This window comes from Lepus europaeus, chromosome 10 (assembly GCF_033115175.1).
Source record: "Lepus europaeus isolate LE1 chromosome 10, mLepTim1.pri, whole genome shotgun sequence".
Lineage (NCBI taxonomy): Eukaryota > Metazoa > Chordata > Mammalia > Lagomorpha > Leporidae > Lepus > Lepus europaeus.
The window spans coordinates 99,387,631-99,401,473 of NC_084836.1; the positions used below are offsets into that span (position 1 = coordinate 99,387,631).

Here is a 13,843-nt window from a genome sequence, read left to right on the forward strand (position 1 = left end):
TGAATTGTAATTATTCTCACTTGTATTTGAAAGACACAGATCTTCCATCCACTGGTTTATTCCTCCAGATAATCAACATTCCCAAGTAACCAGGAGTCCAGAACTCAAGCCATGTTTCTCCTGGGGATCAGGGGGCCCCCAGAATTCGAGCCCCCCATGGTACACATCAGCAGGAAGCTGGGATTGGGAGTAGAACCAGGACTGAACCTGGCCACTCTGATGGGGGTGCAGGTGTCCCAAGAGGCACCTTAACTACTGCACCAAATTCCTGCCCCTAAAGTTTCTCTCCAGAGGCAAACTGAGAAAGACCAAGAGGGCTCCTGGGGCCGGCGTTGTGGTGTGGGGATAAAGCTGTCTTCTGTGACGCCAGCATCCCATATAGGCCCACAGGTTTGTGTCCTGGCTGCTCTCCTTCCAATCCAGCTCCCTGCTAATGGCCTGGAAAAAAGCGGAAAATGCCCCAAGTTTTCAGGCCCTTACCACCCACATGGGAGACCCAGATAAAGCTCCTGGCTTTGGTCTGGCCCACACTGGCCATTGAAGCCCTTTGGGGAGGGAGTGGATGGAAGACCTCTCCTAACTCCGACTTTCAAATAAATCAATCTTTAAAAAAGAGCGAGCAAGCTCCTAGCTGCTGGTTCACTATCTAAAATGTCTATCAGGTGGGGCTGGGCCAGAGCCAGGAGCCAGGAGCCAGAAACTCAAGCCAAATCTCTCACATGGGTGGCAGGGACCCAGTTATTTGAGTCATTAGAGCGAAGCTGGAGGCAGAAGCCAGAGCTGGTAACGGAACCCAGACACCGGGAAGTGGAACGCAGGCCTCCAGGCTAAGCGCCTCCCCCTCCTCCTTTGCCTTTTGAACCCCCGAGACCACCACGTGAAGGGCTGTGGCTAAGCCTATTGGAGAACAAGAGCATGTGCAGCGGGGGAGCGGGGGGGGGGGGGGGGGGCACGCCGGCGGCCAGGTTGCCTGCAGGTGTGCAGGACCCGGCTGAGCCCGCCTGCCCACCCGCCTGCTGCCCCCAATAATCGTAAACTAGCAAGTTCGGGGGTTGGTTTTGCCACACCTGACACAGCTTTTCCACCAGGGGCAGGATTTCTCCTCCCTTCACTGTGGCAGATTTTCCTTGGTCCTGTAATGAACACCGACAAACTCCACATCTCAGAAACTTAGCACGGGAAGCTCGCCCCTGCTCCACGTGGATCTGGTGGTCCACATCTACCTTTAGCTGGGAACTGGAGCCTCCAGATGGCTGCAGTAGGGAGCAGGTGGGCGGGGAGTGAGCCCCACCTCCCCGACACTTCAGCCTGCACACCATTGGAACTAACAGCAGGTGTGATTGGCAGCGCCCATGGAGGGCTCTGCGTGGGTGCCTTGCTGGTGCCCCCCCTCCAGCAGGCATTCAGTGATGGTTGCTGAATTGCTAAGTGATGAGGGGCGGGACAGGCCACGTGGATCCTGTTTACCTCCCAGAAGCAGAGGGAATCCTCAGTTGAATTTCCCTCCCTCCCAGTGAGAGGGTGTAAAACTCTTAGACCAGGCTGACTCCGAGAACACCAATGGAAGCGGAAAGCCCTCACTAACTGGGGCAGGGGTGTGGCTCCACCCAGCCCTGGCTAAGGGGAAAGTGGATTTTACGTTTCTAGGCGGGCAGTGTTCACATGGCATCTGAGCAGCCTTGTCAGAGGCTCCCTCCTCAAGGCAGGCGGCGGTGCAGCAGCTAAGCCACTGGTTGGAGCCACTGAGTCCCTGGCTTCCTTCCTGGGAGGCAGCAGGTGGCTTCAGTGGTTGGGATCTGGCCACCCATGTGGGAGAACTGGATCGAGTTCTGGGCTCCTGGCTGTTGCAGACATTTGGAGAGTGAATCAACAGACGGAAGATTTCTGTCCCTCTGCCTTTCGAATAAAGTAAATTTCAAATTTGTTAAAAAAGAAGCTTGCCAAGGGTCAGACAGCTGGTGAGTGCTGGAGCCAGGACTCGGATCCGGGCAGCCTGACTCCAGGGCACAAGTTCTCAAGCAGTGCAAAGTCGCCGCCCCTCTTCCTCTGGGCAGGAGTCTCTCTAACGTGACCCTGGCAACCACAGCAGCCACTGCCCCAGCCGTCGCCAGAGACGACAGAGCAGACACAGGAGGAGCCTGGGGCTCGGCAGTTCTGAGTGCCGAACAGACCAGCCCTGAAGTCCACACCATCTGCTGACTTCCTGCTCCGTGAAACAGCTTGCTTTCTTGGTTAAGCCTCTTTACTCAGAAAAAACACGGCCACTGAGCCATCACTGCCTTGGGAAGGAGGTGAGAGAGTACAGGAAGAAGACTGGGCTGCAGGAATCCGTTCTCCAAAGCCCTCAGCTGTGGTGTAGACATGACCCAGGCCGCTCGCCTTTCACCGGGGCCGTTTTTGTTTAAGATTTATTTTATTCAACAGCCAGAGTGACACAGGGATCTTCCTTTCCCAGGTGGCTGCAACAGCCAGGATTGGTCCAGGCTGAAGCCACGAGCCCGGAACTGCCTCTGGGTCTCCCACGTGGGTGGCAGGGACCCAAGCACTTGGGCCATCTGCTGCTGCTTTCTCGGTGAGCTGGATCTCAAGTGGAACAGCCAGGACTTGAACCAGTTCCCATATGGGATGCTGGCATTGCAGGCTGTGGCTTAACCAACCGTGTCCCAATACCAGCCCTGAGGGCCAGTTTTGAAGGCAGGGAAAACCAGTAAGAGGTGGGAGGAAGATAGAGAAGTCTCACAGACACAGAAGTAGTGCACAGTCTCCTTTACCAGGCACAGAGTAAAAATACACACTCATGGTGTCCAAACCCAGAGCACTGGCTGGGTCCTGGACCCCATGCATCCCCAGCACAGGGCCTGGGACGTTGCAGGTGACTGTGGGACAGGCCCCACCTAATCCTGTCCCCCCAGCCTTGGTGCTGAGGTCAGGGGCGACCAGGGCAGAGAGGCCTGAGCCCTCACCTCCAGCCACAGCTTGAGTTAGATGAGAACCGGCCTCACGAGGGCTGGGCTCAGGCCCAGAAGGAGCAGCCCCTCAACAAGAGGCTGCAGCGGCTGGGAGCGCATCTCCCTGAGTTGCAGGCGAGAGGCCTGGAGCCTTTGGCACAGAGAGGCTTCCCTTTCTCTGAAAGGTGCAAGTTCAAAGGCAGCAGGGTGGTTTGTAAAGGGGACGGTCCCAAGGGCAACAGGACCTGTTGTCAGCTCAGCAGCTGTGAGTGGGGAGTTCTGTGTCCCTCGCTCATGGCTCTGTCCCCAGCCCCTGGGACAGGGCCAGCTCCCTGAGCATCCAGGTCACATGGATGTGCACACAGCACACCTCCCCCCACCTAAAAGGCACTTAAGGTTTGCCTCAGTCCAAAGAGACAGGGAAAAGCTTGGAGACTCCCCCCAAACTCAATCCACGGTTTGCAGCTAAGGGTCCAGGAAGGCGGCCCTAGCCATATAGACCTGCCCCCCCTTCCCCCTCCTCCTCAGCCTCCTCCAGACCTGGCCCATCAGGGACTACCTGGTCAGCCTCCCAGAGATGGGGTCGGGCCGGGGCAGAGGGGACCGGGTGCCCCCTCAGCCAGGGGTGCAGCAGGATGCCAGTGGCGGTGAGCCGCTCAACCGGCTCCCGGCGAAGGAGGCATCGGACCAGGCAGCGGGCGGGAGCCGAGAGGCCCTGGGGCAGGGCAAAGGCCCCCCGGCGGATCTTGCCGAAGAGCAGGGCAGGGGCCGAGTCCTGGAAGGGGTAGTGGCCAGCCAGCATGGTGAAGAGTGCCACGCCCAGGCTCCACACATCAGCCGCCTTGCCCGAGTAGGACTCTTGTGAGCTGAGGATCTCGGGGCCCACGTAGGCTGGGCACGCGTGCTTGTCCCACAGCAAGTCGTCGGGCCCGGTCAGCACGTGCGCGTCCTCCAGGTCCTCCAGCACCAGCTTCGTCCTGGGCCAGGGCAGACACAGAGAGCTCAGGCCCTGTCTGGAAGCGCCGTGCCACCACCCCACACTGTCACCCCTCAAGAGCGCCCATGCCCAAGTGCCTGCTGGCTTTGGGCAAGAGCTGTCCTCATCCTTCGCTGGCGAGGAAGCCCAGGCTCAGAGAGGTTAAAGCTTTTCTCAAGATTGCACAGCAATTATGTTTAAGACCCCGGAGAGCCAGCGCTATGGTGGAGCAGATTAAGCTGTCACCTGCGACACTGGCATCCCATATGAGCACCAATGAGTTTGAGTCCCGGCTGCTTCCTTTCCCATCCAGCTCCCTGCTAATGCACCTGGGAAGGCAGCAGAAGATGGCCCAAGGGCTTGGGTCTCTGCCACCCACGTGGGAGACCCGGATGAAGCTCCAGGATGCTGGCTTCAGCCTGGCCCAACCAAGACCATAGCAGCCTTTTGGGGAGTGAACCAGCAGATGGAAGCTCTGTCTCTTTCTTTGTCTCTCCTCCCTCCCTCTCTGGCATGCTTTCAAATAAATAAAATCAATCTTACAAATTAGAGTCCAAGAAGCCAGGCGCTCAGCCTGGTGGTGAAGATGCCCAGCGGCTGGGTTTCATGTCTGGCTGCAGCTCCCACGCCAGCTTCCTGCTAGTGCACACCCTGGGAGGCGGCAGTGGGGGCTCAGGGAACTGGGTTCCTGCCACCCGCGTGGGAGAGCTGACTGCATTCTGGCTCTCAGAGGGCACTGGGGGAGTGAGCCAGTGGATGGGGGCCTGTGTGTGTGTGTGTGTGTGTGTGTGAGTGAGTGTGTGAAATAAGTAAAATTTATACAAATAAAAAATAGGGGCCGGCACTGTGGCATGGCAGGTAAAGCTGCCGCCTGCAGTGCTGGCATCCCATAGGGGCGCCAGTTCAAGTCCCGGCTGCTCCACTTCCAATCTAGCTCTGCTGTGGCCTGGGAAAGCAATAGAAGATGGATCAAGTCCTTGGGCCCCTGCACCCATGTGGGAGACCTGGAGGAACTGCACGGCTCCTGGCTTTGGATCAGCACAGCTCCAGCCGTTCTGGCCGACTGGAGAGTGAACTAGCAAATAAAGACACCTCTCTTTCCCTCTCCCTCCCTCCCTCCCTCCCTCCCTCCCTCTCTCTCTCTCTCTCTATCTCTCTCTCTCTCTCCACCTCTCCTCTCTCTGTGTAACTCTGACTTTCAAATAAATAAATCTTAAAAATAAAAATTATATATATATATATATTTTTTTTTTTTGACAGGCAGAGTTAGAGAGAGAGAGACAGAGAGAAAGGTCTTCCTTCCGTTGGTTCACCCCACAAATGGCCACCAGGGCCGGCACTGTGCCGATCCAAAGCCAGGAGCCAGGTGCTTCCTCCTGGTCTCCCATGAGGGTGCAGGGCCCAAGGACTTGGGCCATCCTCCACTGCCTTCCCGGGCCACAGCAGAGAGCTGGACTGGAAGAGGAGCAACTGGGACAGAATCCGGCGCCCCAACCGGGACTAGAACCCGGGGTGCCGGCACCGCAGGCAGAGGATTAGCCTAGTGAGCGGCGATGCCGGCCAAAATAAAATATAAACCAAGACTTCTGAGAAGATCACATTGCCCAGTGATGTCTTGGGGAGGTGGCTGAGTGGGGCTGAGCCTCTTAAACCAAGGGCAAAGCTAAAGACCGCTGAGTATAAAAGGGGGAGAAACAGGAAGTGTGGGAGGCAAGAGTGCAGGCGCGTTCCCACGTCGGCTGTGTAGCCGTTCCTGGCTCTGCTCCCCCGGCTCCACTCCTTTAGCCTGGCTGCAGCCTGCCGGGAAGGCAGGAAGGTGCCGCTGCTCAGCTCTGGGCACGCCGGCTTTCACCCTCCGGGCACCACCAGCAGCAGGTACCAAGCCAGCTGCTCCCGGGGAGTCCCAGCGAGGCTAGTCTGTGCTTCCCCGCTTCTCGCCTCAGGTACCTTTCCCTCCCAGGCCTCCGTGTCCCGTCACAGCCTACCTGGGGGGGGGTGGGCATCTGGGGCTCCACAGCCGTACTCACCTCTGGCCATCGGTGAAGACGAAGCGCCGCAGCTTGAGGTCACGCAAGACCAGCCCATGCTGGTGGCAGTGTGCCAGGGCCGCGGCCATCTGGCGGAAGAGCGCTGCGGCCTCCGGCTCAGGGACACGGCGGCGGCTGCGCACCAGGCTGTGCATGTCCCCGTGGGTCCGAGTGAAAAAGGCGTAGAGGTGCTGGGTGTCCGCCAGGACCTCAGTGGGCCAGGCCACGTGCTGGTGGCGGGGTAGCCGTGTGTAGGGCTCCAGCACGGCCTGAGCCTGGGAAGCCGGGTACACCTGCGGACCAAGCATGGCGTGAGCACAGCAGGGGGACTTGTGCGCAGGCAACCACCAACCCTGCAGACACGCCGGGGACAGGCAGGCGCTGCGCCAAGCCCGGCCCTTGCTAAGTGGCTCAACCCACACACCGCTTTAAGGACAAGACAGGCTCCATTTCACAAGTAAGGAAGCCGAGGGGCCACAGCACCTGGGATTGGAACCTGTGCACCTCTACCTTGCATGACCTAAAACTTCAGACAATTGGGAAACAGCAGGTTACCCAAACAGGAAGGGAACCCTCAACGCAGGGTAAATCCAGAGGAGCAGGGTCCCAGCCGCTCGTCACCAAAGCTACTTCTTCTGGAACCATGCCTCGCTCTTTCAGTCACTTGGTCGCCAGCACGGAGCCCGCCTGGCCACTCACTGGACCGACAGCAGTGGTCCCTGCCTTCCTGGTGCCCGTGTTTCAACATGAGACTGTAGAAACAAGCCAACAAACTAGATATTGACAAATTCTGAAAAATGCTGTGATGGAAGGTGTGAGGATAGAGGTGTTTTGGAAGAGGACACCAATCTTAGGAAGTGGAGACCGGACACAATTCTGGGAGTGCACTGGGTAATCCAGAGCCCCCTGTGGGCTAAATTTTTCAGGTGGGGGCAGTGCAAGGGCCCTGAGGGGAGAACAGGCCTGACCCACTGTAGAAACCCAGCCAGAGGTTACTGTAGCCAGCATGGGATGGGCAGCGGAAGAGGGACACCAGGGAACGGTGCCCAGCTTGTTGGGAAATCTGCTCGGGGTTTGTGGACTTTACAGAGAAATCTCACCCGCACCCTGAAAGATGTGTCCCATTTTACTGATGGCAAAACCGAGGGTCCCAACAGGGAAGTGACTTGTTAGCAGTCAGCCAGCTCATCAGCAGCAGAGCTGGTGTGCGCACTGTGGCTTGTGTGACTTGGAGCTCTCTGCACGTGACCTGGACTGTGCCATGAAGGAAAAAAAAGAGCACTGAGCTGGCGTGTGGCACGGCACGTGACCCTGTTGCTTGGGACCCCCACACACCGCACCGAGTGCCAGCTGTAGTTCCGGGTCCTCGCTCTCTGTTCTGCTCCCTGCTAATGCACCTGGGAAGCCGTGGAAGATGACCCAAGGGCTTGGGTCCCTGCCACCTATGTGGGACTCCTGGAAGGAGTTCCTGGCTTCAGCCTGGCCCAGCTACGGCAGCCATCTAGGGAGTGAACTAACGGCTGGAGGTCTTTCTGTCTTTCCCTGTCACTCTGCTTTTCAAATAAAAAATCTTTTTTTTTTCTTAAATAGAAAAGCATATACACATTTTAATCCATGAACAAAAACCCTAGAGCAAACAAAACAAAACAAACCCACAAAAGCACAAAACATGGGCCAGCGTTGCGGCACAGCAGGTTAAGCTACTACCTGTGAAGCCAGACTCTCATATGAGCACCGGTTCAAGTCCCAGCTCCTCTGGTTCCCATCTATTCCTGTGCTTCCGATCCAGCTCCCTACTAATGCACCGGAGAAAGCAGCAGAAGATGGCCAGAACCCTCAGGCCCCTGCAGCCACGTGGGAGACCCAGATGGAATTCCAGGATCCTGGCTTCCGCTTGGCCTAGCCCTAGCCTTTGTGAGCATTTGGGAAGTGAACTGGCAGATAGAAGATCAATCTCTCTTTCTCTCTCTGCCTTTCAAGTGAATAAATGAATCTTTTCTTTTTATTTGACAGGTAGAGTTATAGGCAGTGAGAGAGAGAGAGAGACAGAGAGAAAGGTCTTCCTTCCGCTGGTTCACCCCTCAAATGGCCACAATGGCCGGAGCTGCGCTGATCCAAAGCCAGGAACCAGGTGCTTCCTCCTGGTCTCCCATGCGGGTGCAGGGCCCAAGGACTTGGGCCATCCTCCACTGCCCTCCTGGGCCACAGCAGAGAGCTGAACTGGAAGAGGAGCTAGAACCTCACGCCCATATGGGATGCTGGTGCCGCAGGCGGAGGATTAACCAAGTGAGCTACGGCACTGGCCCCAATAAATCTTTTCAAAAACTGGAAAAAAGGACACAGCTGTTTTCTCACGAAGTAGAAGGAAGAAATTACAGTTGGGGTGGCACAGAGGAAAGAATCTCGACACAGAGAGTCCTTTTTTTCTGTATGACAAGCCCGGGCCTACCTCCATGCCCTCGCACCTGCCGCACCTGCTGCCGGGAAGCTGTTCCCCTGGACAGTGCCGGAGCTGCCTCCTTCCACTGTGCAAGTCACCGCTCACACGTCCCTCTGCCCCTCCCCAGCTAAGCCAGCTGCACCCCTGCTCTCCCACTCCCCCCACTCTTTTTAAAAAAGGATTTGTTTATGGGGCCAGCACTGTGGCATAGGAGGTTAAGCCTCTGCCTGTGGCGCCAGCCTCCCATACGGCGCTAGTTTGAATCCTGGCCGCTCTACTTCCCATCCGGCTCCCTGCCAATGCACCTGGGAAAACAATGGAGGATGGCTCAGGTCCTTGGCCCCTGCACCCATGTGGGAGACCCAGAAGAAGCTCCTGGCTTCAGACTGGCCCAGCTTCTCTCTCTCTCTCTCTCTGTCTCTCTCTCTCTCTCCATATCCCTGCCTTTCAAATAAATAATCTTTTTAAAAATTTATTTATTTGAAAGGCAGAGATACAGAGAGGCAGAGGCACATTTCCCAGGGGTATTAGCCAGGAGCTGCATGAGAAGTGGAGCAGCCAGAACTTGAACCTGTCGCCCATATATGATGCTGAAACCACAGGTAGGGTTTTACCCACGACGCCACAGTGCTGGCCCCGCTCCCGCCCCCTTCTCTCCATTCCCAGCTGTTTGCCCCGCCTCACTTGGGATCCCGGTTGTCTGAATCCCCACTGGAATGCCAGTGTGCCGAGAACAGAGCAGGTCTGCTATCTGAGTGCAGTGTGGTGCCAAGCAGGTAGGGGGCGCTCAGGGGATGAGGCGGTAATCAGCAGAGACCGGCCACGGGTCTCCCTGCACACCAGCCAGAAGAGCCAGTAGCGTCTGGAGGGGACAGCTCAGGCCCCGCAGCTCACAGGAACCTGGGGACGAGCGCGGGAGCCAGGTGAAGGCCAGGAACTTCTTCCTGGAGCCTGCCTGGGTCACTGCTCTTGGCATGGCCGCCCCTCCACCGTGGGAACGAACAGGAACCTGGGAGGCAGAGTGCAGGCTCCCTTAAACACCTGGGGGAGGAGTCTGGGGCTGCATGAGACAGCCCAGAGCCCAGGCAGAGCTGGCAGTCACAGCGAGAGGCGGGTGCAGTGGCTTCTGGGGGAGAGACCTCAGTCCCCCTCCCTCTGCACATCCCCAGGGAGACCCGGGTAGGATCTGGTGTCCCGTTTCTTCCTTTGGCCTGCTGCCCTGCTTGTGTCCGAAATATTTGTCCCAGCACAGGGCACAGAGCTCAGAGCTCAGCCTGCCAGGCCCACTTCCAGCTCTGACACTTCCGGGCTCTGTGCTAAGACAAGAAAGCACACCTGTCTCAGCCTCAATGTTCCCTGTCGGCAAAGTGGGCTCGAGAATAGGAATTAGCTCGCAGGTTGTGTGGAATTCAGACACGATGGGCCCTGAGCAGTCAGCACAGCCCTGGGTGCACAGTACATACCCACTGTTCCACTTTTCAGGGTCAGCTCTGGGCTGTGACACCCCCAGTGTCACACACGAGCTGAACCTCAGGGAGCCCCAGGCCTGCCAGTTTCCTGATTTTTGCCATGAACCCTCCAACTTCTCTACCTGGTACTTTGACCCAGGAGCCAGGCCCAGTGCTCGATGACTTCACGTGTGGCCCTTCCCCCATCTTGTCCTCAGTCTTCCCATCTGTAAAATGGCCACAGGTTGGGTCCCTGACCACCTCCAGGGTGCCAGGAGTTTTGATGTCTCATCACATCTCACCCTTCTCCTGCGCAAACACCTCCAGAGGCTGCCTCCAGCCCAGCGGAAGCTCACCCCTCTCTGGAACTCCCTTCTCCCACCTCTACCCAGTTAACTCCTACTCACCCAGCTCCTATTCAGCTGTTGCTGACACCTCCCTTTGCCAAGCGTCTCCTCTGTCCCCCCAGCGTCCCTAAGCCCACCCGTCAGGTCTAAGCTGTGAATTCCCACAGGGCTGGGACCATGCCTGGCTTCCCTCCCCGCTCTCAGAGTAAACACAGGGATAACTGAAGGCAGGGGCCCCTGAGCGCCCGGGCACGCACCTTGCAGGTGTACTCCACACCTGTGGGCTGGTGCAGGGCCCGGTAGGCCCGCCCACCCTCCTTGGGCTCCAGGAGGACATAGGGCCCAATCCGGGAGGCAGGGGCCACAGCAGGTGCAGGGTCAGGGCTCAGGGGCAGCAGGCACGGAGATGGCCCAGACGGGGGTCCACTTCGAGCTCGTTTTCGGATGGGACACTTGGTGTCTAAGTCATTGTCCAGCTCCAAACGCTTCTGCTTCTTCTGGGAGGGGGGACCCTCGGAGGCTGCCGCTGGGGAGGCTGGCATCTAGGGAAAGAGGGAGAGAGGCTCTAAGGTGAGGCTGTGGTGGTCCCCATTCCCTGCGGGGGGGGGGGGTGTCCTCACACAGAGGGAGCCACTGGCAGCATGTTTTTGTTTGTTTAAGGCTTACTTATTTATTTTCATTTTTATTTATTTATTTATTTATTTGACAGGCAGAGTGGATAGTGAGAGAGAGACAGAGAGAAAGGTCTTCCTTTTTTGCCGTTGGTTCACCCTCCAATGGCCGCTGCGGCCGGCGCACAGCGCTGATCCGAAGCCAGGAGCCAGGTGCTTCTCCTGGTCTCCCATGCAGGTGCAGGGTCCAAGGACGTGGGCCATCCTCCACTGCCTTCCCGGGCCATAGCAGAGAGCTGGCCTGGAAGAGGGGCAACCGGGATAGAATCCGGCGCCCCGACTGGGACTAGAACCCGGTGTGCCGGCGCCGCAAGGCGGAGGATTAGCCTGTTAAGCCACGGCACCGGCCAAGCTTATTTATTTATTATTTAAAAGGCAGAGTTAGAGTGAGAGACAGAGAGTCTTCCATCCGTTGGTTCACTCCCCAAATGGCTACATCAGCTGGGGCTGAGCCAGGCGGAAGCCAGGAGCCAGGAGCTTCATCTGGGTCTCCCACGAGAGCGCTTGCGCCATCTTCTGCTGCTTTCCCATTCGCAGGGAGCTGGACTGAAGAGGAGCAGCTGGAACATGAACCGGTGCCCACATGGGATGCCGGCGCTGCAGGGCAGCGGTTTAACCTTGTGTGCCTCAGCACTGGCCCCTGACAGCTTGTTTTAAAATGACAAAGTACACACCCTTGTGTGTGTGAAAAAGTGTCCCACTTTATCCTCCAGTTAAACTGCTCACAGGAAAATAAAATATCAGAGGCTTGCGCCTAAAGACAAAAGGCAGGACCTACTCAAATGTCTGGCCGCAGAAAGCTAAAACAGCCTGGGCAGCGGAATACTACTATACGGGAGGGGGAGGAGAGGGGAGGGGGGAGGGGGGGTGGTAGAGGAGAGGCAAGGAGAGAGAGGGGAGGGGAGGGAAGGAAAGAGAGGGAGCAGGCAAGGAGGGAGGGAAGGCAGTAGGTAGGTGGGTAGGTATGGGCTGAATGCAGGACCAACAAGAGGCCCGTTGTCATGGAGCAACGCAAGTGCTGAACAATCCGCCTACACGCAGCGACGTGTGCCTCGTGTTTGTCCGTACACAGGGACAGGTCTGGAAGGACCCAGACTGAACTGGCCCGGGCGGGAGGAGGAAGCGCTTTGGTAGACAGGCAAGGCAATTTTCTACTTCAGTGCCTTCAAAGTTCTGCCCTCTGTGACTGCATTTCAAAGCAGAGTATTTGTTTTCTCCAAAGCCTCGAGAGCGGTGGGTGGGCTAGGGTGGGCATCTCAGAGGCCCCCAGACTCCGACCCCAACGGTAGGGGTGAGGGAGGATTCTGGCAGCTTACACCAAAGCCCCCCCCTCAAAAACACACGTGGGGCGGGGCTGTGACACAGTGGGCTACGCCTCTGCCTCCCGTTTGACATCCCATATGGGCTCCAGCTGCTCCACTTCCTGTCCAGCTCTGCTGTGGCCTGGGAAAGCAGTGGAAGACAGACCAAGTGCCTGGGCCCCTGCACCCCCGCGGGAGACCGGGAGGAAGCTTCTGGTTCCTGACTTTGGATCAGCCCAGCTCCGGGGAGGGAACCAGCAGATGGAAGACTTTTCTCTCCCTCTCTCTGTAACTCCACCTCTAAATAAAGAAATAAAATGAATGCGTGCACACAAACACACACACACAAATCTTTAAAACTCGCGCGCGCTCTCTCACACTTTGTCCCAACCCGGCAGGCGGGGCCAGGCACACCACTAAGTGCACACACCTGGCCCCCTACGGGCAAGCGCGGACACGCGCGCCCAGCCAGCTCCGCACCCCCCACGGCAGACCCCGAGGCCACACGCACGCCCGGGTGCCCGAGGCTGGTCGGCGACCTCGCCCCGCCTCCCGCAGCAGGCTCCTCGCGTGGGAGCGGAAGGGGCGGCTGCGGGTGTGTGGGGCCGGAAACTGAAGGGCGGCCCCAGGACTGGGCGGGGTGAGCCCGAGGGAAGGAGGCGGGACCCAGGGCCGGGAGGCGTCCCGCGCCCCGCCCCCCTCGCCTGCGGACACCCAGTACCCGGTGCGCCGGACCCGCAAGCGCGGAGCAGGGCACCTGCCGCCCAGACCCAGCGCTCAATGGCCCCGCACCCGGCGCTGCGTCCTCGCTCCCATTCGCCCTGCACACGCACCCCCTCCAGGGCGCCCAGTCCCGTCCCGGCGGTGTCCCTCGCGCCGGGGGCCCCATCACGTGTGCCCGGCTGTCCCCACAGCTCAGTGCGCTCAGCGTGCACGGAGACGCGAACTCCGGAGACCGCTCCACCCAGGCCTCTCCTCCCACGGGCTCACGCGGGACCCGCAGAGCCTCGCACACTGCCACACACGCGGTCCCCACCCGGGCACAGGCACACACATACAAGCAAGCGTACGGGACCACGTCGCCCCAGACCCGCGGGGACCCTCGGCCCCCAGCGCCCCGGGACGACGGAGTTGGTGGAAGTTGAGTGAGACACGCGGACGCCCTCCAGCCTCCGGCTCCGCCAGGCCCCCTCGCCCGCCACCTTACCCTGGCGTCCCGCCCTGGTCCTGGCTCCCGCCGGCGAACAGGGATCCCGGTACCGCTCCGACACGGGCCTCCAGCAGAGGACGCGTGCGCTCGGAGCGGCCGCGGCTTTCCGCACGAGTGTCTGGCGGCCCCGGCCCGGGTGATGTAAACCTGAGCTAATCCGCCGCCGCCTGATGCCCTCGGGCCGCCGATTGCACCATCCGCGCGCCCCGCCTCTCCCGGGGCCGCCCGAGCGCGCTCCGCCCGCCGCCCCGGGGACCCTGCCTCCGCGCCGGCCGGCGTCCGCGCCGGAACCTCCGCCCTTGCAGCCCGGCGGCCGCTCGAGGGCAGACCCGCAGCCGCTGGCTCCGTCGCGGCGCAAACGGTGCGCTTCTCTTTCCGGAGCCTCGGTTCCCAGCCGCCAGGGGCCGAGAGCAGCTTCCCTTCTCAACGTCTTCCTCTCCCCTCTGGAAAGGAGCGGAGCCGGGTGTCCCGGGCG

The 13,843-nt window shown here is 59.1% G+C and overlaps 1 protein-coding gene across 1 annotated transcript; it reads right to left on the reverse strand.

The window, feature by feature from the left end:
* Window positions 1-1,005: 1,005 nt before the first annotated feature.
* On the reverse strand, window positions 1,006-13,552 carry TRIB3 (tribbles pseudokinase 3). Its single transcript, XM_062203980.1, has 4 exons — window positions 13,366-13,552; window positions 10,444-10,728; window positions 5,952-6,244; window positions 1,006-3,925 (listed from the first exon to the last, which is right to left on the reverse strand). The coding sequence occupies exons 2-4, from the start codon at window positions 10,726-10,728 to the stop codon at window positions 3,436-3,438; spliced, it is 1,068 nt and encodes a 355-aa protein (XP_062059964.1). The 5' UTR covers window positions 13,366-13,552; the 3' UTR covers window positions 1,006-3,435.
* Between the last annotated feature and the right edge of the window lie 291 nt (window positions 13,553-13,843).

What these genes read in the sequence shown, in the direction of transcription:
- TRIB3 (XM_062203980.1), bottom strand. Translation starts at nt 10,728, where the DNA reads ATGCCAGCCTCCCCAGCGGCAGCCTCCGAGGGTCCCCCCTCCCAGAAG. An exon ending in GTGTGGAGTACACCTGCAAG is followed by an intron (nt 6,245 to 10,443) that starts GTGCGTGCCCGG and finishes CTTGGTCCGCAG; the next exon opens with GTGTACCCGGCTTCCCAGGC. An exon ending in GTCTTCACCGATGGCCAGAG is followed by an intron (nt 3,926 to 5,951) that starts GTGAGTACGGCT and finishes GCCCTGGCCCAG; the next exon opens with GACGAAGCTGGTGCTGGAGG.